Source organism: Notolepis coatsorum (genome assembly GCF_963971535.1).
Source record: "Notolepis coatsorum genome assembly, chromosome: 7".
NCBI lineage: Eukaryota > Metazoa > Chordata > Actinopteri > Aulopiformes > Paralepididae > Notolepis > Notolepis coatsorum.
Genome location: NC_140171.1, coordinates 88,996,536 through 89,022,564, shown reverse-complemented (window position 1 = coordinate 89,022,564; position 26,029 = coordinate 88,996,536). Strand labels below are relative to the sequence as shown.

At 45.8% G+C, this 26,029-nt stretch overlaps 1 protein-coding gene across 1 annotated transcript in view; it reads right to left on the bottom strand.

Annotated features, from left to right (window-relative positions):
* hnrnpll (heterogeneous nuclear ribonucleoprotein L like) overlaps positions 1-26,029 on the bottom strand; it is a 325,690-nt gene that overhangs the window by 196,388 nt on the left and 103,273 nt on the right. The window contains exon 2 of the mRNA XM_084317964.1: positions 2,540-2,658. Coding sequence (XP_084174090.1) covers positions 2,540-2,658 — 119 coding nt within the window. The remainder of the gene's footprint in view (positions 1-2,539; positions 2,659-26,029) is intronic.

The window sequence follows — 26,029 nt, the reverse complement described above, 5'->3', positions numbered from 1 at the left end:
GGCTTGCGGCTCTGCAGATATACCCTACTCCTCCATCGAGGTTCCAAGCGACCCTATTGGGTACCAGAAAAGTCACGTGAAACATTGCAGACCACTGATTGGTCAGAAGAGAGACGCGTCACACGTTTTTTACGTCCTGAATGTCAGCTCATCACAACACGGCTAATAACGTTAGCTTTAACTCTCCGCCGGAGTGGACTACCATCGCTCTTCAGGAGTACTAAACGAGACATAATGATTTTACTGTCTGCAACGAATGTTATAATAAAAGCCCTTCGTTCTATACACTTGTCTGATTGAAAACTTTATTAACAGACCGCAGAATGGGACAACTCAGCACGCTCTGAGCAAAGAAAGGAACTGAGATATGAATAGAGTATTGCTTGCCTTGATATGGTCCGGTAAATACGCTGATGTTATTGAACGTATAACTATATAATGTTAATGCCACCAAACGAATGCCTTTATTATAAAGTAGTAACTTTATAGTAATAATAATAAGAAAGGGTCGGGGGGGTTAGGGGTAACCACCCCTGCCCGCGACACCGAGTGAACTGCGCACGACCAGAGGGGAAACTTCGAATCCGTGTTTCACTTTCAATAACTAATGCGTGCTTGCCGAATCCCAAACAATATTCATGCTGCAAAGTCATCCTCTAAAGATAGACATTTAGACTAGAGGCAGGCTATATGCTATAAAGAGTAGACTACTACTAAAAAAAAAAATGCATTCAAACTTTTTTTTTTTTTATTCTTTGTGTGCGTGCGGTAATAACCGCGGCGGTAGGAAATATTTTGCAAATGTGTGCGGTAAGGAAAACATCAATACCGCGGCAGCTCTAGCTGCATACACTGCGGGAACCACAGCCGGTGGATTCTCGTTATTGCTCATATTTCATCACGTCAGGGTCACCACTGTGGAAGTGAATCAATGAGACGAGCAGACGGAGTATCGAGTCTCTGAACTTTACTTCCAAACAAAATTCCAACAGAACCAAGGTACAGCCACACCCTTAAGTTAGAGCCATATGGAATCCGCGATCACGGAATCGCGGACGGAATCGCGGAATTGAGCAATAAAAATGGAATCAACTATAAATTTTTTTTTTTTTTTTTTTTTTTTTTTACTTTTGTGGGACTTGTACAGCACTTTGTTCAACTTTGTCAGTGCTGTAAAGTTTAAACCTTTTTAAATCTTAGACAAACAAAACACTTTGCTTTCATGAAATATTGTAAGCCGTCATTTGAGGGTTTATAAAAGCAGCACAATGAACACAAATCTGTCAGTGCCGAGTCCGACCTCATCTTAAATAACAAACAGCATTGCTTGTTGTAGTTAACAAAGAGAGGCAGAGTTGATTTTGCAAAAATATATATAATTTTTTATTTATTTTTAATAATCTGATTTTATTTTCATATTCGAATCCCATGCCCATCGAACGAAGCTTCGAAGTATTTAAGACAGCCCTATTAAATCGACTGTTATATCTTATTAAATTGTGGACATTTATTCATTCCCACTTATTAGACACTATTTCTGATGGTAAAATGAGCGTACAAAGCAAAATACAGAATTCTGAAATATTAAAACGGAAAAAACGGAATTTGGAAAAGAATTTAATGGAATTTGGAAAAAAATTAAACGGATTTCATATGGCTCTACCTTAAGTCAACTCCCTCCTGTCACTCAATCAGTGTCCATTCTGAAGTGAGACACCTCCATCTAGTGTCCACCACATTATATATATATATATATATATATATATATATATATATATATATATATATATATATATTTATTTTTGCATATATATATATTTTTTTTTTATGTTTTAAATTAGTACACTCATTTGAGTAGTGGAAAAGGGGTAGGATTAAATAAGTGTATACTTCTTCCTACTCCTTTTCGAACATGTAAATTGAGTTATGTTTTGATTTTGTTTAGTTATTTAGTTTGTTTGTATTCATTTACATGTTCGAAATAAAGATTTCAAATCAAATCAAATCAAAGGAAAAAATATAAAATCAGAGAAATCCGAAAACAGGAAAAGATAAAAACAAATTTCATACAGCCTTAGTTAAGGTGAGTTAATAAATTCACTCTGAAAATCTGCTCCACTCTGATGAACTGACTCTTCGGTCAGAGCGTCCAGTGTGCACTCTGAGCCCTCAGAATTTCCAAACAACTTGAGTGCGCTCACTCTGACACTGGTTGTAAATAGTTATGAGTGTTTTATGTGCCTCCCTGTATTGTAAATAGTTCATATGTGTGTTGTCACTACTGTATGTATAATTGTAAATAAGTTAATTTATGTGTTTTATTTACCAAATTTATGTGCAATCGTTTCATTTCAGCTCAGTGTAGAGAAATGCACAGATAGTGATACTAACAACCGCCTTACTGCGCATGTCTATGAAGACACTGTTGACACCACGTATCCGTGACACGCATGCCCCGCAACAACACTAGTAGTTTCGGGGGCCCTACCACCCCCCCTGAAAAATGCCGGGGTGGTGAGGGAGGGAAGTAAGTATTTACCAGATGTTGCCAAACTTCTCCAGAGCCTCCACCACGGAGGCCTCCACCACGGACTCACAGAGGCCCCGTACGTGCACAACGGGGGAGGGGGCGATCCGGTGGCTGTCATCAGCGCCGTCCTGTAGAAGAAGAAGAAGATGAGGAAAAGATTCAAATATGACTTCATTCATTTCATTCATTAATTTTTAATTTATTCGTACATGGAATTGTTACAGTCCAACAGTGTCTTCAGTACATATAGTTCACTTAATAGGATCCACTAATAATAATAAGAAAGGGAATAGGACTGTATCTACCCACAGTGCACCAAGAGCAGTTTGGGGTACGCCGCCTTGCTCAAGGGCACCTCAGGAGTGACAGTGGACAATAGGGGTGTCATAGCCAAACTCTAAGGGTTCCTATAGGAGCAATACCGTATCTCCAGGCCATGCTGCGGTCCCACACCCCAGGTCTGTGTCCTGCACCATATAGACCTGTTTGCTGGATACAAACATACCGTGTTCGAGCCAATCAGCAATACCAACTGAGTCACATGCAGTGTTGTAGTCGATTCACTAAATCTAGAGTCCGAGTCAAGTCCCCAGTGTTTGAGTCCGAGTCACCAAAGAAGAGCCAGAGTCGAGTTCCCATTACCCTAGTCCGAGTCCAAGTCATCAAGGTTGAGTCCACTCCACTCTGGCAGTCAAAGAGCTGACGTACAAATAAAAAAAGGTCTCCATTAAACATAAATGACACAGTGGTCACCATTTCAAAGGGAGTTTATTTGCTTTGTGACACAATAGCCAAACAAATGCACTAGCCATCAATATCTTATGCCACATGATTAGGGCATATTACAAAAAAAAAATTGTTAAATAATAACTGTATTTATCAATTAATAAGTCTGAGTCCACGTCACTCTGCACCTTTCGAGTCTGAATGCAGTCAATGCTTGAGTCCAAGTCCAAGTCATCAGTGCTCAAGTCCAAGTAGAGTCACGAGTCCTGTAAATCAGTCCAATACTACAACACCGGTCACGTGACTGCGCTAAAAAGTATGACGGGCTCTATCTATGGAAAAACAATGACACTCCCCTGACTAAAAGTAGTTTCAAACGATTTTGCCAAATCAGCATGGCTGTGAGTGTAAGTCTTTCACCTTTTACATATCTAGCTTTGGCATGGATTGATTGTTTAGATCGCTAGCATGGCTAACAAATGCTAGCTAATGTTGTTCTGACCAGGATTATGTTCCTTTTGCCCCCTTGATGCGCGCACACATTTTTTTTTCTTTTTGTTTTTTACTTCTAATTTTACTATGTTATTTTATTTCATACTTATCTTGTCTTGCACAGTCTCTGGAGCGCAACAGTAAGAAGCATTTTGTACAAAAGTATTCTGTACTTCTGTATGACAACTATTAAAGAAACTTGAAACTTGAAACATAGTCTGACGTGGACAGTGAACAGGTCTATATATACTGGGCAAAAAAAGATAGACATCTTAAAAAGTACTCTAATCTTGTATTGCATGTGTGGCACAACCAATGAAAATGGTGATAAACACTGTTGATAAACACTGTAAAAACATATAAATCATTCATCAAAAGCAAATGTAACTAGACAATTCCACTGGGAAATTGTGAAAGTGTGGGTGATGCCTGTGCACCGCCGGCCAATGGGAGAGGGTCTCTCGCGAGTCTCTATGACAAACAGTTAAAAATAAATTGATTCTGCTTAGGAAAAAGGAAGTGGAGTATTTTGATGAAGTGTCAAATCAGTTGTAGGTCATTTTATAATAGGATTGTTAGGGAACTATGTGTTGAACTCGTAGCTTGTTGTTGTTGTTGCTACTGCTGCTGGGGATGTGAACGGAGGGGCTTCGGGGAGGATCGGGAAAGTTATTATTATTATAGTAATTGGCTATCATACTGCAATATAAACTGAGTTTTATAGTGAAAAGAGCAGCTTTATTGGTCAAGATTGAAGGCTCTATATTGCAGGAAATTGCACATACAGGTGTTCATTAAATAAAATAGCGAGCGCTCTGCTCTATTGGAACTATCCCTTTAATCATATTCTATCATGAAAACTTTCACCACGTGTACGCACCTGCCCACCTGCCTGACCACTCCCACATCCGCTCCTATATAAGCGGGGTCATGGCCATACTATCAGCTCCTTCCCCAGTCTTTCACCGCCGAAACGGAAGACCGTGGGGTCCTCAGTGAGTCAGAGCTGAGGTCCCCTACAACCATGAGAATACCGGGGAGGATCCGGGCCCCCCCGCACCCCCTAGCGAGGGACGGGAGGGAGATCGGACCCAACTGTGCGAAGAGGGTTTAGCGCCTCAAATGCACAGGGTGAGCAGACCGTGGGACTTACCTTTGTTTAGAAGGGCCCGCGACTACTCGGACGCGCATCCCACACGGGGGCCTGGTGAGGTCAATGAGGCTGCGGCATCGAGACCCCACCAGACGGTCACTGGTGACACCACCCCCCACATCGCCAGCGTATCGGACAGGGCCTAAACCAGGTGAAGGCCCTTCTCCCCTTGGCACGCCGCTCTGAAGCGCTCCCAAGGAGGCTTCCCCCCCACAATATCGTGGGGCCAGCCGGCGTGCCGGGGAGACAACCCTCCAAGGAGGTTGATCCCTCAATCCAGGCTGACAGGTCCCAAGAGTAGAACTCGACCTGCCCCCGGAGCACTGTGGACTAGACAGGCGCCTAAGGGGCTTACTGTAAGAACAGTATCCCGGCGTAAAGGGTGTTTCGGTATGCTGTGCACCATGTCACAATCTCCACGAACCCTGACCCCGGCAATTTATTAATCCTGCGGGGTCGAGGTTCAGAGAAAGAGTTTGACACAATTGGCAGACGTCATGAAAGATGCGGGGTCATGAAAGATGCATACTCTCGGGCAGACGGGGTCAGGCCCGGCCTCAACCCGAGAGTCGACTCTGCTACCAACACACCGGGGAGACAACCACCCCCCCTATGTTTACTTTAACAGGAGGTGGTTGCTCCCTTAACCCACTAAGAAACCCCAGAAACATAACTGCGTATACACAGGCTATACAATGCAGTTCAAGCGTTTCAGGTTTAAAAAGGGTTAACCCAGGTCAACAGATCATTGAGGGCAAGGCCCGACCTGGGCCTGGCGGACCGGGACCTACACAGGGATGCATAGAGGAGTTGACAGAAGCAGCCTCCCCGACAGCACCCTCCCATCCCCGGTTTAGCAGGGAGGGAGGGGTGAAAACAAATGGAGAAGGACCAACCCCCTAACATCGTGCAAAAGGTACAACACAGTATGGACCAATGCACGCCACTGTTAAGGGCAACTCGTAGTGGCATCTATATGACACACACATTCATGACATCAACCCCTGTGACGTCTGGCCCGACCTGGCATTTTCCCCCCGGAAAAGCACAGAGTCCTTCGGGGTACCAGAACCTGTCTGCTCCCCGGCGGACAACAGGTTAAACTGATCCGGTCCGGCACGACCAGGACCAATCCTGTGCCCTAGTCATGCCGCCGCCCCCAGTCCTAAGAGGGGGGTAGGTACGCGTGTCGATCCAAAACATCACAGAGGGCGCCACCAAGATGGTCAGTATGCGAACGCACTACTCCTGGTGGCCCACCCAACGGGCGTGAGACCCCTCTGCCAATGTTTTGATCTACTCCGTCATCTCCCCCCGGAGATGTATGTGAGCCGTCGAGTCTACCCTAGTGCACTGGCGCTCGGTAGAGACAAAAATCTCCTTCCCAGCCGACCGCATAAAAAGCGCCGTTTTTATGATGTTGGGCAACCAAGGCACGCCGGACCCACAAAGCATATTCAATCATTGAAAAAACACCCTGGGCCAGCGCTGATCGGTCTCGTAAGACCATATGCTGATTTCATAAAACAGCGTATATGCTTGCAAAGAACCCGTGAACAGTAGACTCTCCGGTGGTGACGACATTATCCTTTCTTTCTCCCGTAAATTAGTGAGAGAGGGAGAAACAAAAGACAATGCCAACACAGCTCCTATAACTAACTAACTACTTTAAGCACTAAACTTGAAGCAGTGCTATACGCGGACTTCACGTGGTGAAAGTAGGGAAGCAGCTGATAGTATGGCCATGACCCCACTCATGGCCGCCTAGTTATAGTTGAAAGTGGGGGTGCAAGATTTATTTATTATTATTATTGTTTTTTTTATCTTTTCTTTTTTCTTTTTTTTGTGCTTTTTTGGGGGTGCAAGACAGGCAAGGGGTGGTTTGGAGGTTTTAATTTTTTATTTAATGAACTCCTGTATGTGTAATTTCCTGCAATATAGAGCCTTCAATCTTGACCAATAAAGCTGCTTTTTCACTATAAAACTCAGTTTATATTGCAGTATGATAGCCAATTACTATAATAATAATAATAATAATAATAACTAGACAATTCCGCGCGAGGGAAATTGTGAAAGTGTGGGTGACGCCTGTGCACCGCCGGCCAACGGGGGAGAGGGTCTCTCGCGAGTCTCTATGACAAATGGTCCAAAGGATACAAAAAGGGGGCGCGGCCTAAGGATCGGGGGAGTGGTCAACATAGACCATTTGAAGATCGGACTTTTCCGAGTTTAATTTTTTTTTAAAGTCGATTCGTAGCCAGACGGTGCGGTGAAACTTTACGAGTTCGAAGACCGCTGTTGCCATAGGCAAGCCGCTCGTTTTGATACCTTTCACGTGTATGGGGCGCGAACGCTCTGGCACGAGTGGTGTTACGAAGGATCAGATTAAACCGAATATATATATTTATTAATTGATATATATTGCATAATATTTATATATCGTTTGATATCCCTTGTGTATTCCTTGTACATATACACGGAATATCCCTTTACCTAGTACAGACCATAATATTTCGTTCTCTTATTGGACAGCGGTCCCTTAGGCGCCACTGCCATACCCCCAAGGTCTAGTTCAAAGTCACCGCCAAAGACATGCCTGGACATGAATGGCTCTGCGCAAGAATACGAGACAGGAATAAGGCTGGTACTAGTTTGTTCACCTAACGTATAAATACGGCGCAGGTGAATACAGAAGTAGAGTTACCCCAATAAGTGAAGCCTCACCCACGATACAACGTGCGGTGAAGTAAGGCCTGTTTGGCCCCAAATAGAGCATTGAGACCGCGTGCGAATTAATAACTGAAGTATCAGAGTTTAACGCTGTACCGTCGAGTTCGACCTATTCTATTAATTCAGTAATAGTCTATTTATGTATAGTGTATCGTGCGGCTACCGTTCTACAGTGACCAGCATCACCAACGTTTCCTCGTACCAGCTAGTGTGCTTATCCAGGCTGGGCAGCTTACCCTGGCGCCTTCACCCGAGGAGCCCTAGACGAGGACCGTGTGGACATGTACACTGGATAACCTACCCGACGACTGCATAGCCCTTTTCGGCTGGATTATATTTGCTTTGGTCCTGTAACTGATGGAGCGGAGAATCGTCTACACCCACAATTGTGTGGGATTTACCCTGTGAGGAGCAACGTCGAGCCCGTCTCTAAGAAGCCTGAGGCTGGCTAGCTTTCTTCCATGCGGAGCTGCATGCCGGAGAATAGCTGTTATTCGTCTGCGGATCAAGAGATTATTGCACCGTCTCCTGTACTTGGAGTCTCCCTATTCTTCGTTGACCCAGCTACCGACAAATCCTCTCCCCTTGCTGGCTTACAACCGGAGGGACCCTACCAGTATCTCCCGCTGCCTTACTAGTGTACCATAGATATAATTCCTAAGATACAGGTGGTATTCATTATCTCCTGCGTAATATGATAATGGACTTACGTTATTGATTTACTCACGCACATTCTTCGCCTTATAAGCGCGACTCTACGTAAAGTATTGTTATATACTATCATTGCTGCTAATAAATATTATTATAACCCAGTTTTGTGTGGAACCGTGTCATTGTGGGAAGTGTTCATCTGATATACCTGTGTACTGTATGGCCAGTAGTAATGTACATAAGACAGTAGTGGTTTAATGATACCATACTTATATAATACAGTCAGGGAATTGTACCCCTCAGTTACAATTGGTCCTTCGAGCCGGAGGGTAACTAGTGTAATATTAATATAGTATTAATATTGACATGGCCAATGATGAACACTCCACAAACGGTTCTCCTAAAATAGATCGCCCGCAGCGTAGACGGCATCCACCTCAGTACTTAGAGGACTACGCTGCCAGTATACTACCTAGCTTTCTACAGACGTTAAACGCGGAAAAAGCGGATAGTAAAAGTATGTCCAACCCTACCGACCAGGCGACCCCGCCAGTAGAGACCCTAGTGGGTTCTAACGTAACTGACCAAGCTCACGGGGGGGACCAGGAGGGACCTGACATGACTTTACCCCCCTCCAACGTCGACGAGGTAGTCCCCGGAGAGCTCCAGGATAAAGAAAGCCCTCCAGGGACGGAACCCGACCCACCACAAGAAGAGACGCGTACCCCGGAGATGGATCTCCTCGGTACACGACAGGAGAACGGATCTCCAACGAGTACTACCAGAAGCCGATCACCTCAACCAGCGTCTTCCCCCAGCGAGGCGGACAAGATGCTGGCGCAGGCCTTTATCGCCAGCCTGGCAGCCTCAACCGAGCGCGATCGACTCCAAGCACAGACGCTTAGCGAGCGCGAACATTCTTCCATGGAACAAGAACGCTTCCACGCGAAACTCCAAGCGCAAGCCCTTAGTGAACGCGAACACTCCGCGACCGAGCGAGATCGCCTTCAAGCGCAGCAACGGAGTGACGAAGACCGCATACGCCTAGAGATTAGACGCCTCCAGACGGAAGATAATATGGAAAGAGACCGCGCCGAAGCCCAGCGCGCCGCCGCCGAAGCCCAGCGCGCCGCCGCCGGTGCCCAACGCGAAGCAGAGCACGACCTCGCTCTCACCAAGCGCGAAGCCGAGCGCGACCGATTACAAGCGCAGATAATGGAGCAGCTGATTGCCAGGGTAACCCCCCCTCCCTCCGCACGGGGCTCCAGGGCCTCGTCAAGACAAGGGTCTAGGGCACCCTCCCCTACCCGATCAAGCGACCCTGAGCCCGGCCAACAGAGAGAGCCTATACCCCTCTCCGAACCCCTTCCCCGACCGGTCCAAGCGAGACCCAGCAACAGGGAAGAACCGGCCTATGCCGCGGAGAGACTAAATAGACGACTACAGGATCTAGATGACCTGGCAGAGGAAGAAGAAGAGGGAGAGGAGGAGAGTCAAGCCCAACAGCATCACCGTACTCCACAGGACCAGGAGGTCCAGTACAGCCCAGACTTTACCCCCGCGGCTCTGCGCTACAGACCCCCGACTCAATTCACGGGTGAGCTTGACGCACAACCAGCCCCGAGGAACAGCACCTGGGTACGCGGGCCTTGGTACCCGACAGGTACCAGCCCACCACGACAAGTAAGAGGAGACTCGCCTAGGAGGCCTCTCCTCCAACGCTCACCGATGTGCCAGCCATCCATGGCATCGTACCTTGGCACACCGACGTTCCCGGACTTCACACACGAGAACAGAGCACAGTACACAGAGCTACGAATGTGCTTAGAGACAATGATGTCCGATGTAACAGATGAACCGTACAAGTATGCTATCCTACTTAAGCACCTGAAGGTGCCCAGAGCGCACAATATAGCGCTGGCATATTCCACCTCTACTACCCCGTACACCGCGGCTCTAGCAGCCCTCGACCAACGATATGGACGCATATGGGACTACGTAATACAAGAGATAAGGAATATTGACCGTCTACCCCCAGCCACAGACAATCGCTCACTAGATGACCTGTCTATCAAGGTACAATCCCTGGTAGGGATGCTGGGGGCGCAAAAGGAAAAGGGTATGTACGAACTGCATGCAAACTCTAATGTTGAGAGGATTTTAGAGAAGCTTCCGCCCGCCCGACAAGAGCGCTTCAGGCGGCAAAGAGACCACCGTGATCCTAACGGTCCCGAGCCATCCCTCCTAGACCTAGCCGACTTCCTGGCGAGAGAAGTCAACAGCCTACGGTTGGATACGTTCGTGCGGAGCACACCAAGCTCCAGAGAGGGACCTAGGAGAGCAAACGATGGCCGCAGGCTGGTGACCGTCATGCACCAAGCCGAATCAGTACCGAGCAACAAGAACCACAGTACCCCCTCGATGAAAGAGAAGTGGAAGATTGTATGCCCGTACTGCGAAAAGGAACACTGGCTGTCACACTGTGACACGTTCAAGAAGATGACCGCCGACGAGGTGAGTCAATGGATAAAGTCCAACCGACGCTGTTACCGATGTGCGCGCAGTCACATGGCAGCCGAGTGCCGCTTAAAGAAGAGGTGTAGTCGGTGTGACGGAGCCCACTTGGACGTCCTACATGACAGTAACAGAAGAAAGCCTGCACCCTCAAGCAGCACAAAGGCAAGTGTTATGTACATTGACCCCGCCAGCAGCGGGGGCGCCCGGGTGCTCTTGAAGGTGGTCCGCGTAACATTGAGTTACGAAGACAAGGTCATGGACACCTACGCCGTCCTTGACGACGGGTCAGAGAAGACCCTTCTCCTCGCGTCCGCTGCGGCCCAGCTGGGGCTGCGGGGGAGCGAAGAAACGATGACGATTCGGACAATAAGAAGAGACCTGAAGACGATCAAGGGCGAGAATGTCTCCTTCACTATCGCAGCAAGCGGGCAGCCAGAGAGACGGTATAGGATCACTAACGCTTTCACCAGCCAAGACATAGGCCTGTCGCAGTACACCTACCCCATCGCCAAGCTGATGGATAAATATGTGCACCTGCGTCAACTACCTATACCGCTCATAGACGGTGCCACACCGACCCTGCTGATAGGATCCGACCATGCACACCTCATCGTCCCGATGGACCGGGTCCACACTGGGCCCAGAGGCTGTCCAGCAGCAGTCGAGACCCGCCTAGGATGGACACTACAAGGCCCCCGCTCTAGGTCTCCTAACCGAACAGCAGCCACTAGCTGCCTCCACTCCAGAGTGACAGAAGAAGACACCACCCTCCTACAGCACGTCGAGAGGCTATGGACACTAGAGACAATGCCCTTTAAGAACGAAAGGAAACACATTCGTTCCAAGGAAGACATTTATGCTATAGCCCTCCTCGAGCGGGGGACAAAGAGAGTCAAAGTCAACGGAGTGATGAGATACGCAACTCCACTCCTGAGGCGAGAGGGTATGCCTACCTTCCACGCCCCAAAAGAAGCGACGGAGCGGTATCTATCGAACACAGAGCGGCGCCTAGCCAGAGACCCCGCTCAAGCTACTGTGTACCGCGCTGAGATTGACAAGCTAATCACAGCGGGACACATAAAGAAAATTGACATTAAAGAGGCCGATCAGACGACCGAATCATGGTACGTGCCGCACCACAAAGTCCACCACAACGGCAAGGATCGTATTGTGTCTAACTGCAGCTACCAGATCGGATCACAAAATCTGAATAAAGAGCTCTTGCCCGGCCCAACACTCGGCCCCTCTCTACTAGGCGTGTTGCTACGTTTCCGCCAAGACAAGGTGGCCATCAGCGGCGACATCAAAGGGATGTTCCTGCAGGTGCGACTAGTGGAGGAGGACAAGCCCCTGCTGCGGTTCTTATGGAGAGAGAGGATCGGGGATGAGCAACCATCCATCTATCAATGGGAAGTCCTCCCTTTCGGAACCACATGCAGCCCATGCTGTGCTACGTTTGCACTGCAAAAACACGTCGCAGAGGACCCAGCAGCTGATGAAGAGGTCCGACAAAGTGTAGGAAATAGTTTCTACGTGGACAACTGTCTGCAAAGCGTCTCGACTACTCAACCTACTCAAGCTCCGCGCCTCCCTGATCAAAGGCGGCTTTGATCTCCGGCAGTGGGCCAGCAGCGACCCTCAAGTATTGCGCAGCCTCTCCCCAGAGGACAAGGCAGCAAGCAGCGAGACCTGGATGGCGACCATCCCAGGAGAAGCCCAAGAAATGACATTAGGACTAGTCTGGCGCTTCAAAACAGACTCGCTCCATTATAAACACACACCCCTGACCAAGGAGCAGGGAAGGTCGACTTCACTACCGACCACAAGACGGAGTGTATACAGAACACTCGCCAGACAATATGACCCGTTGGGATGTATTCTACCTTACACCACCAGGGCAAAGATGATTGTAAGAGCGTTATGGGACAAGGACCAGGGCTGGGACGACCCCATACCCGAACACCTTGCCTCCACATGGAGAGAGTGGGAGACAGAACTCAGCTCACTCCCAGGTGTCAACATACGCCGCAGCTACTTCCCACCCACAGTGAGGCCGGAGACGTGCCAGATGGACCTGCACGTCTTCAGCGACGCCTCCGAAGTAGCCTACGGTTCGGTGGCCTACTTGCGTGCCCGAGAGGAGGGAGGAGAAATACATACTGCCTTCATCCTGGCTCGCTCAAGAATAGCCCCCCGCAAGCAACAATCTATCCCGCGTCTAGAGCTCTGCGCAGCCCTAGCAGGAGCGCAACTCGCCACGTTAATCCAACGTGAACTCACCATCCCGGTGCAAAGAACAATCCTGTGGTCAGACTCCATGACCGTACTCACATGGATCCAGTCCGATTCGTGTAGATACAAGGTCTTCGTGGGAGTCAGAATCACAGAGATCCAAGATTTAACAGAAGCAGCAAGCTGGAGGTATGTGGACACAAAACACAACCCAGCTGACGTCATCACCCGGGGAATGTCCCTGGATGACCTCACCCGTCACAATCTATATAGTGACGGGCCCGAGTTCCTCAAGCTCCCGGAAGAAGAGTGGCCTACACCCACCCCACGGGAGGCGAGTGAAGAGGAGGCAGAGAAGAAGAAATCTATGTTCTGTGGGTTGACACACACACTCGTCCCCACAGATCCCAACATAGACGACTGCCTCACCCTTGAGAGTGCGCAGCTAAAGACATTCCTGTGGCACCACCCAGATGTTCAGCCCACTACTGACATTACTGCAGCTAACTACGAAGAAGCAGAACTCCTTCTGCTACAGCGAGCCCAGAGAGACTCGTTCCCCGACGAGCTAGACTGTCTACAGGGATCAAAGCCAGTCCCGTCAGACAGCAGACTGCTCCACTTAGCCCCTGAGAGCGACGCCCATAATCTCATCAGAGTGGGTGGTCGTCTGAGGAGAGCCCCAGACTTACCGGATGACGTCAAGTACCCGATAGTCTTAAACAGCCGACACAAGGTCACAGAGCTTAACATAAAGAAATACGACGAGGACGTGCACCACGCCGGGGCAGAGAGAGTCTTCGCGGAGATCAGACGTCGTTATTGGATACTGCAAGGAAGAGAAGCAGTACGACGCTTCCAGCGGACTTGTCTAGACTGTCGTAAATGGCGAGCACAGCCCAGTATACCCCGGATGGCTGACCTACCCCCCTGTCGCCTCCGACTCGGCGACAAGCCTTTTCACTCCACCGGTATGGACTGTTTCGGCCCGCTGTATGTAAAGAAAGGAAGAGGGACTGAGAAGCGGTGGGGTATTGTATTCAAATGCATGACCACCCGAGCGATACACATAGAACTCCTTCCAACCATGAGCACAGACTCATTCCTTACGGCCTTCCGGAGATTCACATCGCGGAAAGGGAAACCGTCTATATTATTGTCTGATCATGGGACAAACTTCAAAGGCGGAGAAAGAGAGCTGAGAGAGAGCTTCCAAGCTATGGGCCCAGAACTTAAGACCCAACTCGCTCCCTATCAGATTGATTTCCAGTTTAATCCCCCGAATGCACCTCACTTCGGTGGAACTTGGGAACGAGAAGTACGTTCAATAAAGACAGCCCTGTACGCCGTGCTTGGGGCCCAGACCGTGGCGGAAGAAGTCCTCACGACAGTCATCACGGAGATCGAGGGAGTATTGAACTCAAAGCCCCTCGGTTACGTCTCAAGTGATGTAGCAGATGTCGACCCAGTCACCCCCAACACTCTCTTGATGGGGCGGCTGGACCCCGCGCTACCACAGACAGTGTACAGGCCTGAAGAAGCGAACGGCCGAAGAAATGGGTGAAAGAAAGAGACAATTTGACAGAAGGAACAGTCGTCATGATTATCGACCAGTCACTACCCCAAGCTATGTGGCCGGCCGGCCGCGTAAGCAAAGTGATCACTGGTGCCGACGGAAAGGTCAGAGCGGCAGAAGTGCTCGTCCAAGGGCGGACATACACCCGGCCCGTGGCGAGGCTGATAGAGTTGCCAAGGCTCCCAGACACTTTTGATGACAACCATGACCCCCTGACTTTGTGAACTGCCCTACCCTCACAACGAACATTGAGTAGTGGACAGTGCGGTTAATCTGTCTCTGCTTATCTAATTAGGTGGGACTAATTAGGAGGCGGCTGTTACGAAGGATCAGATTAAACCGAATATATATATTTATTAATTGATATATATTGCATAATATTTGTATATCGTTTGATATCCCTTGTGTATTCCTTGTACATATACACGGAATATCCCTTTACCTAGTACAGACCATAATATTTCGTTCTCTTATTGGACAGCGGTCCCTTAGGCGCCACTGCCATACCCCCAAGGTCTAGTTCAAAGTCACCGCCAAAGACATGCCTGGACATGAACGGCTCTGCGCAAGAATACGAGACAGGAATAAGGCTGGTACTAGTTTGTTCACCTAACGTATAAATACGGCGCAGATGAATACAGAAGTAGAGTTACCCCAATAAGTGAAGCCTCACCCACGATACAACGTGCGGTGAAGTAAGGCCTGTTTGGCCCCAAATAGAGCATTGAGACCGCGTGCAAATTAATAACTGAAGTATCAGAGTTTAACGCTGTACCGTCGAGTTCGACCTATTCTATTAATTCAGTAATAGTCTATTTATGTATCGTGCGGCTACCGTTCTACAGTGACCAGCATCACCAACGTTTCCTCGTACCAGCTAGTGTGCTTATCCAGGCTGGGCAGCTTACCCTGGCGCCTTCACCCGAGGAGCCCTAGACGAGGACCGTGTGGACATGTACACTGGATAACCTACCCGACGACTGCATAGCCCTTTTCGGCTGGATTATATTTGCTTTGGTCCTGTAACTGATGAAGCGGAGAATCGTCTACACCCACAATTGTGTGGGATTTACCCTGTGAGGAGCAACGTCGAGCCCGCCTCTAAGAAGCCTGAGGCTGGCTAGCTTTCTTCCATGCGGAGCTGCATGCCGGAGAATAGCTGTTATTCGTCTGCGGATCAAGAGATTATTGCACCGTCTCCTGTACTTGGAGTCTCCCTATTCTTCGTTGACCCAGACTCTGCTACCGACAAATCCTCTCCCCTTGCTGGCTTACAACCGGAGGGACCCTACCAGTATCTCCCGCTGCCTTACTAGTGTATCATAGATATAATTCCTAAGATACAGGTGGTATTCATTATCTCCTGCGTAATATGATAATGGACTTACGTTATTGATTTACTCACGCACATTCTTCGCCGTATAAGCGCGACTCTACGTAAAGTATTGTTATATACTATCATTGCTGCTAATAAATATTATTATAACCCAGTTTTGTGTGGAACCGTGTCATTGTGGGAAGTGTTCATCTGATATACCTGTGTACTGTATGGCCAGTAGTAATGTACATAAGACAGTAGTGGTTTAATGATACCATACTTATATAATACAGTCAGGGAATTGTACCCCTCAGTTACAAGTGGTGTTGGCAAAATCGGTGGAATAAAGAAGAAATAAAAAGAGTATAGATATCTATAGTGTGGGTGGCAACCTGGCTTCGCCAGGTCACCCACACTAATAATAATAATAATAATAATAATAATAATAATAATAATAATAATAATAATAATAATAATAATAATAATAATAATAATAATAATAATAATAATAATAATAATAATAATAATAACTTTGCCGATCCTCCCGAAGCCCCTCCGTTCACATCCCCAGCAGCAGTAGCAACAACAACAACAACAACCATTCTTAAATCATGACCACGTCAACATGAAAGATTCACTTTCACACCAATATTGAGTGTGCCTTTTGCTTAGGTTCAGTTTGAGGTGGTTGGACGTTATCCAGGCGGAGATATCAGACAGACAGGTCGAGATCCGCTCAGAGACGTGGATATCTGAGGGAGGGAAGAAGAGGAAGAGTTGAGTATCATCAACTCTTCCTCTTCTTCCCTCCCTCAGATATCCTTTCACAACCTTGCGAGTAGTGATTTCAACCCTTCATTCGCATTTCACTCCTAAATTCATTTAAAAAAATTTAAAACATTAGCCTACAACCAGGGCTGTACAGTGCGACATAATGTCACGCCGGTGCTGTGAAAAAATCTGTCTGCAATGAATGAATTTACTGCGATAGGACGTGTGGGAAAAAAATATTTGCGTGTGAAGTGAATCTGGGTCACGCAGCGCTATATACTTGGTAGTTGTAGTCTATCGTGCGATTAAATACCATGTCCCGCCTGCGTAGAGTCCATACATCCAACACCAAATCCCATAATTCCTAGCGAACAAATTCGAAACTGAATGTGAACTTCCTTTCAATAAGTTTAAGCCGCAAATTTTGCTCTGCAAGAACAACGGAGCGGATATCAGTCCATCTTATGACAACCACGTCCGATGTGGAGAGATGATAAGAGACCATAGCTGATTAAATTAAGTCGGACCTGGCAGTGATGATTGACGGGTCGGGGACACACTTCTAACGTTCAGTTCAGCCATGCATTAGGTGAGTAGTCCACTATTAGGACGTGAAATACTGTCTACTTAAATTTCCCTCCGGGGATCAATAAAGTAACCTATCTATCTATCTAATAAGGAGACAATATGCAAATAAGATAATACTAATAATTGTCACGGTTCCCCGTATGAAAGTGGCTTGCAACTTACTGCTGGTAAAATCACTGTTTATTTCTCGTTTTGCATAATATTACATTCCTCTTCTATCAAAGTCCTACCGTAAGAGCTATGGCCTCATACAGGTCCATTAAACCTTTTTGATTAGAGTCTTTCCTTCGAGCTAAGTTGAACTGATCATTTCACTGTCAAAAGCGCAAACGTAAACAAGGTTGCGTCGCAACACGGTTTTCAAAATAAAGGTCACATATACACATACCGTAGTAGGCCTCTCAATTCTTATAAAAAAAAGTCCCGGATATAGATAAACATTAATTGGCATAGATCTCTATAAACGGCCCAACACATTGATCACTTTAGGCACACCCTGAAACCAGTAACATCACAAATATGAAGCAGGTAATTACCCATAAAAATAATAAACCTTTCATGGGGTTATTTACAATAATAATAATTCATTTTATTTATAAAGCACTTTTCATTGTGAAACAAAGGTATGCAGAGTTTCTTGTCCTCCTGATTAATGCAATGGTGTGTGTATGTGTGTTGTGGTGATCTCATTCAAGGAGCACTACACAAGCGCGCGCACACACACACAGTTTGTTGTTTTTGTAGTGATTTACACACTTTCTCAGTTGGTTCATTATAAAAGATACAAACCTGAAAACAAACGCACTTAAATGTTAAATAAAAGGACTACAGTAATGAGGCAGGAGGAACATATTTTTTTGCACTATAATGGTAAAATTGTTATTTAAAAATTTGCCCCTAAAAAATATTCTGTGCCCCTAAATTTCTCATTTAGGGGCAAGTGTGCCCCTAGTGAAAAAGCTTAGCGTACAGCCCTGAACCTTAAACCCCAACATTGAGCAACATTCTGATTAATTTGTACGGACTTATTTAAAAATTCTACTGACCTGACATCATGCTAGAAGGGGTATAATATTTCATCTATGGCACAATGAAATCTAATGAGAGGTATGTGGCTGGTTGAAGTTTTTCAACCAGCAGATCTATTGGCTTGGCTTGGTTTTCTGCTCCACCAGTATTGAACTTGGGGATGCAAACATGTGCTTTTGCACCCCCACTTTTTGATCATATGAAAAATATGATATACCCCCCCCCCAATATATAAATCTAACCATAACTACGTAATTTCAATCAAATTAATAATACGCAATGACACTTAATAGCAAGTTTTTGAAAGTGCTATTCTGAGGTCATGCTGAGCATTTAGTCTGTTTCTGTATTTGTTTTTCAGGTATGCTAGAGTAGAAAACCCAGATTCACATAAGTATGTGGTGACCAACTGAATCAACACATCTACAGCTTTTTTTTTATTTTTTTTTTAATATTTTCCCCCCTCCTTTTTCCTCTGATTTTCTCCCATCCCAATGTTAGTCGTTATGCCAATTCCCAATCCCCTTCCTGGTTGCTGCGCACCTACCCCCCACAGTCGGTCTGGGAGAGTGGAGGCTACCACGTGCTTCCTCCGACACACGTCCAGCCAATCAACCGCTTCTTTTCACCTGGCAGCGCAGATTCTCACTGAGAGGGCGTAGCGTGTGGAAGGATCACACTATCCCACTTAGATCCTATCTGCGCTTAGCAGGCGCCCCGACCGAACTGTAGGAGTCGCTGTTTTACAACGACCCGGACCCACCCCGCCAGCTTCTCTCACCCTCTAATACTGCCAATTGTATTAGTGTGAATGGCCAGCCAAGCTGGTGACAACCCCGGAGCTGTGAGCTGGATTCAAACAGGCGAACATCTAAAGCTTTTTTATAAAAAAAAATAATAATAATAATAATAATTTAAGATTTTTTTATATATTTTTTTATTGGCGACCCAATAAAAACGGGTCCGCGACCCAGAGTTTGGGAAACACTGCCCTAGAGGGTCCGAGGTTCACCCACCACAGTCTCGTAAAATCCTGTGGTAAACACTGTCCCTGTATTGTAAATAGTTCATATGTGTGTTGTCACTACTGTATGTATAATTGTAAATAAGTTAATTTATGTTAAATATTGTTAATATTTATTGACCTAATTTATGTGCAATTGTATCATTTAAGCTCAGTGTAGAGAAATGCACCGATATTAACAACCGCCTTACTGCACACGTCTATGACGACACTGTTGACACCACGTATCCGTGACACGCGCGCCCCGCGACAACACTAGTAGTTTTGGGGGCCTACCACCCCCCTGAAAAAAATCCTAGGGGAAACACTGCGTCATTACTTGTCATTATTCCACAGACCAAACAGCACACAGGACCACCATGTGACCAAACAGCACACAGCGCTGAATCACTGCGTGACCAAACAGCACAATATGGGGCGTGGTCAACATAGACCAAGTAAAGAGGATATCCCTACTGAGTACAATGGCACAACCCGCAAGTCTCTACGACAAACGGTTCAAAAGATACAGAAAGGGGGCGGGGCCTAATAATATGGGGCGTGGTCAACATAGACCAATGAAAGAGGATATCCCTTCTGAGTAAAATGGCACAACCTGCAAGTCTCTACGACAAACGGTTCAAAAGATACACAACGGGGGAGGAGCCTAATAATGGGGGCGTGGTCAACATAGACCAATGAAAGAGGATATCCCTACTGAGTACAATGGCACAAGCCGCAAGTCTCTACGACAAACGGTTCAAAAGAAACACAAAGGGGGAGGAGCATAATAATAGGGGGCGTGGTCAACATAGACCAATGAAAGAGGATATCCCTACTGCAGGGATCGGCAATAGGCGGCCCGCGGGCCGACATTGGCCCGCCAGCAATAATTTCTGGCCCGTCAGATTATTTTGAGAATATGATATTTATTTTACGCGCAGGAAATATTCACTCGGGACGCCAGGGTGTCTTTTATTGTGAAGCTGTATCTATCTACCGGTAGTCATCAATAGCACTATAGCCAATTGAAATGCTAGAAATGGTCACGTGGACTGGGAGAACCAATGGAATAGTCCCTAACGAACTTTCACTTCCGCGTTCGAGATGGAGCGAGTAACAAATGTGTTAAAAAACAAAACAAACATCTTTGGATAGGGAAATGCAACAGGGAAATATAACGCTTCTTTTAATAAACAGGAGCCATACTTAAAATACGGGTTTATTGCAACAGGTCGGTGATTCTTGCGTGCCGCGACGTCCTCTCTGCATAATATGTGGCGACAACAACAACGAGGAAATGGTTGTTATTACAACTGTGTTAAAGTTGGCAGATAAAGTAGCTGCATTCAACGCCAATCTGGAATTGGAGGGCGGCGAGTGGATATGTGACATGTTTCAAACATTAGCAGGGATTTTGGAGGACTGAACAACAAACAAGGTATGGTGAGTCGTGTTTTCATGCATTCTGTCTTCTGATCTGTTCATCACCCGCCGCGGTGATCTGCAACAGCTGATCTGCTGTTCATGAATGAATGAATGAAAACTTTATTTAACAGATTGCAGAATGGGTACAATACAGTACGGCGCAATACACACAATTGTTAAGGGGATCTGCAACAGCTGAGAGCTGTTCATGAATGAATGGATGAGTGAGAACTTTGTTTGGCGGATTGCAGAGTGGGTGCAGTGCAGTGCGGCGCAGTGCACACGGTTGTTGGGGGGATGCAGACCAGAGAAAAACGTTTGTCTTTTTTCAATATCAGTATATTAAATTAGCCATTGCTTTTGATCCTGGCCCGCGAAGCAACGGCTTGGGGAAAATCTGGCCCGTGGGCAAATCTAATTGGCGACCCCTGCCCTACTGAGTACAATGGCACCACCCGCAAGTCTCTACGACAAATGGTTCAAAAGATACACAAAGGGGGGCGCGGCCTAAGAATAGGTATTGAGTTGATTGACACCTCCCTTAATTTAACACATCCAGTGCTGTTCACCAGAGGGCGCGGTGGGCCGTGAGTGCCAGCGCTTTGTTCAATGGGGATAAATGCCAGTGTTTGCAGTGCTAAAACTATATTAAATATGATAGTTATGGATATAATAACACAGTCGATCGTCAGTGAGTTTCTTCCGGTCAACATGCAAAAAACAGATAATTTTTTCATCCATAAATTTCCGTTTTATACCATGGTGAATACGAGCATAGTTCCAGAGCGATTCTGTGTAATCCCAGGAAACGCAGCCAAACAGCGCTTTACTGTATTTCACTATAAATCGTGCCATTCCTCGCCTGGATCAATAATCAATCTGAGGGGGTCAGGTGGCGTAGCGTAGATTGCGTTCGTCACCAACACCGGAGACGCTGGATTCGCCTCTCACACTAATACAATTGGCAGTATTAGAGGGTGGGAAAGCTGAAGGGTGGGTCCTGGGCGTTGTGGACAGCGACCCCTACAGTTCTGTCGGGGCGCCTGCTCAGCAAGGGTAGGAACTAGGGAGAGATAGTGCGGCCTTCCACACGCTACACTCTCCCCGGTGAGAACCTGCGCGGCCAGGCTGGCCTGCCGGCAGGCTGCACATGCGTCGGAGGAAAGCATGTGACAGTCTCCGGTCTCTCGGACCAACAGTAGGGGAAAGTATGCAACAACCAGGAAGGGTGGGATGGGAGAAAAATCGGGAAAAAGAGGGGAAGAAAGAAAATAAAAAAATAATCAATCTGAGATCAACACTAGATTATCGCTAGATTTGATCGCAACCAAGGGGACACCCCACACACACACAATCGCGGGGAAAAATTATCTGATCAACGCAAGATTGATAATATATAGCCCTTACCTTGTCTATGATGTACTGCAAAAAGAATAATCCAATTAACTGATCGCCATTCCAAGTACTGATCGTGATCATGTTTCCAACGTAATCCAGCATTGAATATGAACGGGGGGGGGGGCCTCGTCAATGCAACTGTGGTACGCACTTGTCTTGCCCGAGTGGTTAGACCCCGCCCCCACGCCGCAGCTCGGCCCAGACAACAATCCTCATTGTTTCAAATGGAGTGCAATAGCGGCCGCAAGGCGTTAGGCGGCGGTATTGGACGTTTGCAATCTCAGACCCATTCAGGACAGCCTGCACAAGGTGCCTCGATGGATTATGAATGGCAATAGCGAATGAAAGAAATAACCACCCAGAAACGAGAATCTTCGTTTTTTCGGCACTCAACCGTTGGGCCACAGAAACGAGAATTCTCATGAACGGCAACCAAAGGGTTAAGTCTCATGCACATGCAGGTGTCAATCAACTCAGTACACCTGCAAGCCTTAATTGATTAAAATCCTAACTGACACAAATCCATCCCCAATGCATTTCAATGAGGCTGTGCTTCCTTCACTCTCACCATAATTAAAGCAAAACGAGATGAAGCTTAGTTTTTTTAATATGAGCACTTGAGGAAGTTCATGAAGGGTTATGTGCGATAATGTGTAATTCCGTCGACAAGTGTGGCCCGTGTGGCGATCGGAAGACAAGGGAAGGAACGGTGAAATCACAGATTTCAGCTAGAGTGGAGAGTCCATTAGTGTGTATTTGGAGCATGATTATAGAAGTGGCCAATTCCATTTATCTTTCTTTTATGAGCGAGGGCACAGTCGTGGCATCGTTTTGGTGTGTTGTTTTTATATCTACATCCAGAATTTAGACCACTGTCGCAATTTACAAAAGGTTGATGGTAAAACAAAAAAATTCAGCTTCTACAGTCTAGTTGAACATTCCGCCATTCATTCCTATGGAGCTATTTAAAGTTGATTTAAATAATTTTAAATAATTTAATATAGATAATAGTAGTGTGGTGTGACCTGGGTCACCCACACTAATAATATTTACAACAGAGCATCGCTCATAAGACTTAAATAGAACAACTATTCAATGGTGGAATCTACCCTTAAACTCTTATTTCAACCAAACATTCTAAAAAGTGCGGTAAATCTGCCGGTTCTGTGATATAATATAATATAGCATAATATAATATAACATAATATAATAATATCACTCAATTATACCTACTTTATACCTACTTCACATTCCCACCAATAGGTTTTAGCATTAATTGCAGGGTTTATGCAGACCAGGCCCCGTACCTGGTTCAACTAAGTCGATCAAAAGTCCCATTATCCAGATTAAATTAACCCGATGTTTGAATCCAGGCTTTCCCTGTTCCTCGAACGCTGATTCAGTCTCGTTAATTCGAACCAGACTTGGTACTCAGGATAAGAGCGTGCGGCCGCCTCAGCTGAGCAGGTGTCGATCGCAGAAATCCTGATTTTCTAACGGCATTGATTGATTGATTGATTTAAAACTTTATTAACAAGATTGCAGAATGGGTACAATACAGTACGGCTCAATAGCCTCGCTGACAAGTTAAATGTATAATCTATAGGCACATTTTAAGTCCCTCATTACCCCAATCAATCAGATTATATTTATTTAAATGTGCCTATAGATTATGCATTTAATTTAATAATCTAATGAGATCTTGCTAGCGAAAATAATTATTTCAACTCTTTCAGAATAAGTATACAAAAACAAGCCCAAAGATAAAGAGTATATCTAATTGATACGAATTAATAGATACTTATGAGGATATCTGTACTGTATGCGCTTAGGTATCATGTAATACAGTGGTTCTCAAACTGTGGTACGCGTACCACTAGTGGTACTTGGTGGTACTGCTGGTGGTACTTGAAAACATTTCCAAAAAAGCTAAAAAAATAAAAAAAATTTTTTTTTTTTTTTTTTGCAGTCAGGCCACTGAACTTAGAAGCAGGCCAGGCCAGTTTTTCTGGTTGCGGCAGCGCGATAGTTAAATAATCTAAGTGGGGAACAACCAGGAGATCACTGTGACAGAGTCTGCAGTCTAAACAGTCATAAATCTTTAATTCAACTTCAGCCTTGATCATAACCATTTATTTTTTGATTTCTTGTAATGTCAGATAAAAAATGAAATACTCTCACTTTTCTGAAAAGAGTTGGTGTTAAATCTGACATTACAAAAAAACCATCAAAATATGTGTTGCTGCTAATCATAGACACATGCCTAGCCTGTAATAATCCCCCCCAGAAAAATGTACTTTGCATTTGATATATTGTAAATATTTTACTTTTTGTGTTTTTTTAACAATAATTTGTGATGCCATCACACAAACTGGCATTTAAAGGGTAAACATTAAAAAATGTATTGAATATGTGTTTTCTTTTCTTTTTTACAATAATTTGTGATGCCCATCACAAACACTGGCATTTAAAGGGTAAGAATTCAAAAATTCCTGCACCAGAATGCAGGAAATTAAGTTTTTGTAACAAAATAATTGTGTGTGTGTGTGTTTGATTGAATTGATTGAAAAGTTTATTAACAGATTGCAGAATGGGTACAGTACAGTACAGCTCAATACATACAATTGTTAAGGGGATGCAGACCAGAGAAAGACTTTCGACTTGTTTACATCAGGGTCCCCCATTTTCAATTCATCATAACATATATGACATACAGATAGACAGTACTGCTACATCTATACATTTATGACATATCAGATTTGCAAATACAGTACTGTTTGTGATACAAAAGTGTCCAGAAAAGGAGTGTATATACATTTGGCATAGAAACTGTACATTGGAGGAGGTTGGTTGGGTGGGGTGGGGTTGGGTGAGGGCTGTACATTGGAGGTGGGGGGGGGGGGGGGGGGGGTTGGGAAGGGGACACGCACACATTTTACACTGTACATTGGAATATTGACAAAGCCTTACTTGGTCATTTACTGTACAACTAGGTTAGGACATTTGTAGGGGCCAGTTTCGAATTGCAGTCTCACGTAGGTGTTTTTTGAGAGTGTTTTTGAAGGTGGGTAGTGATTCACATTCCTTTACAGCTTTAGGCAGGGCGTTCCACATTGATGTGGCATAATTGCGAAACGTGTTTAGTCCCTTGTTTGATCCGAATCTGGGTTTTACATGATTTGTGGAGCTCCCTCTGGTGTTGTGATCGTGGTATTCACTGACCTTTGGGAAGTATTTTGACATGTACATGGGTACCTTGGTCGCATAGTGTATCTTGTAGACCAGGCCCATTGCAAGTTGCTGTACTCTGTCGTCTACTCTAAGCCATCCTAGGTTGTCAAAGTGGGCAGGGGTGAGGTGGGTTCTAGGAGTCAGGTCAAGTAGTAGTCTGACTAGCTTGTTTTGAGATGTTTGTAATTTGTTTTTTAGTGCCTTTGAGGTGCTTTGGTACCATGAGGTGCAAGCATAGTCGTAGTACCCTTGAATGAGTGCTCCTGCTAGAGTCTTCAGGGTATTCTTGTTTACCAGAGCGGAGATCCGGTACAAGAATCGCGTTCGTTGGTTGACTTTTTTTATTACATTGGATGCCATTTTGTCACAGGAAAGATTAGCCTCTAGGATGGAACCCAGGTAGGTAATTTCATCTTTCCTTGTGATAATATTGTCACCCACTGTAACCGAGAAGCCGTCGGTCTTGCTGAGTTTGTTATTTGAACCGAAGAGAATGGACTCTGTTTTGCCCATGTGTAATGATAGTTTGTTGTCGGCGAGCCATATGCAGATTTTGCCTAGTTCCGAGCTGAGGGCTTTTTCAACCTGTAACTTGTTCTTGTCAGAGACCAGCAGGGCTGAGTCGTCCGCAAACAGGAACAAGTTGCAGTCACAAG